This window comes from Austrofundulus limnaeus, unplaced genomic scaffold (assembly GCF_001266775.1).
Source record: "Austrofundulus limnaeus strain Quisiro unplaced genomic scaffold, Austrofundulus_limnaeus-1.0 Scaffold772, whole genome shotgun sequence".
Lineage (NCBI taxonomy): Eukaryota > Metazoa > Chordata > Actinopteri > Cyprinodontiformes > Rivulidae > Austrofundulus > Austrofundulus limnaeus.
Genome location: NW_013953174.1, coordinates 55,101 through 56,648, shown reverse-complemented (window position 1 = coordinate 56,648; position 1,548 = coordinate 55,101). Strand labels below are relative to the sequence as shown.

The window sequence follows — 1,548 nt, the reverse complement described above, 5'->3', positions numbered from 1 at the left end:
AAATGTATGAATCATATGGTGAAAAACTGACTTTGAAAAATAAATCTGTTCTTTTTTTCTTATAAAAAGCTAAATAAAACAGAAATATTGGTGGTAATTATTGACTGTGTAACTTCACAAACGGCACCACACAGTGAGGTTTGTGAGGGTTCGATCCTCTCAGTGCCTCCTTCACTGCCTCCTTCACTGTCTCCTTCACTGCCTCCTTCACTGCCTCACAGAGCTGTACCTGCTCCAGTCCTGCACCCTCAGCCACAATCAGCACGATCACATTCCCAAAGGCCACCGTGAGCAGCCAGCCGGCCTGCAGCACCGACTTCATGTTGGTGGGAGCCTGAGGGGAAAGAAAAACAACTTTATGCTCATTTAAATGTTTGACATGAACCGTTTTTGTCTTTCTGCTGTCAGATTAGAGTAAAACTGTCTCTACTGAAATGATCTTTTTCCCACCAGTTTGCTGTTATAGTTAAAAACAGAAATGAAAGATTGAACTGAACAGTACTCTGTTGACTCAGCTGCAGTCGGCTTGGATTGATGTTGATGTGAGATTTTACATTAAAAAGATACTTCAGATCATTTTCAGTGGGGTTTTAAAGAAAGGCTATGAACACTTAATATCTTACCTGTCAAAGATGCCTCTTTTGAATGACTTCAGTTTAGAGAAACTGTTTAATTCTGACATTGGATTAATTTAATTAATCCCAGAGATCTTTTAGTAATTCATGTAAAAACTGTTTTATATGTCTTTACACCACCTTCAGTTTCACACGGCCCAGTTAACACTGAACTGTGTTTGATCCACAACGTTTTCTGCAGACTAACTTCCTGCAGGAACATTATTTCTGACTAAGAAGAAAATAACCACATGATGCAAACTGACAGCAGGATAACAGTGTCTGAACAAAACTAGCATAAATATTTGAGAAGTCATTTTAAGACAACAGTAATCCACTTCAGTCCCACTCAGACCTGTTCAACCTGGTCAGAATCAAACTTTCTTTAAACCGACAGTTTCTACAACAGGTTGATTGTTTTTGTCAAATTGGCTAAAACTTCATATGATTATTATTTTTTTGCAAGCTTTAATTTAATTGTTATTTTTTGTTGCTAATCACACAATTTACAACATCAATTTTCTATAGAGAAATGATTTATCCTGGCAAACCTTTCAAACAAGCCACACCTGTTCAATCTTTAAATGTCCTGTCCTGAACTTTAACCTTCTGACACCTGGGGAGTCAGAGCATTGTACAGTCTGACCCTGGGGGGGATTTGAACCTTTTCCAGATGAATGAACTGCTTCTCTAAGGTCAACGCTGAGGTCTTTCTTTCCTGACACTCAGTGGTGGGCACCAGCCTGCTAAAGCACAAATACACTAATTGCGGACCTAAATATTTCGTTTGCACTTTAGCGGTCTTACTAATTTTTATAATTCTTAAGCAGATTTGWGCTTTCTAAAATTAAGAAGCAGTACCACTAATAACTAATTATCTACCAGTCATCATTATGTTGAACAGCAGAAGGTATGACTGTCAATGAATCACAAC

The 1,548-nt window shown here is 38.1% G+C and overlaps 1 protein-coding gene across 1 annotated transcript in view; it reads right to left on the bottom strand.

Annotated features, from left to right (window-relative positions):
• Positions 1 to 1,548, bottom strand: part of slc15a2 (solute carrier family 15 member 2) — a gene marked incomplete at its 5' end in the record, with an annotated part of 51,064 nt that overhangs the window by 7,609 nt on the left and 41,907 nt on the right. The window contains 1 exon segment of the mRNA XM_014028502.1: positions 230 to 334. Coding sequence (XP_013883956.1) covers positions 230 to 334 — 105 coding nt within the window.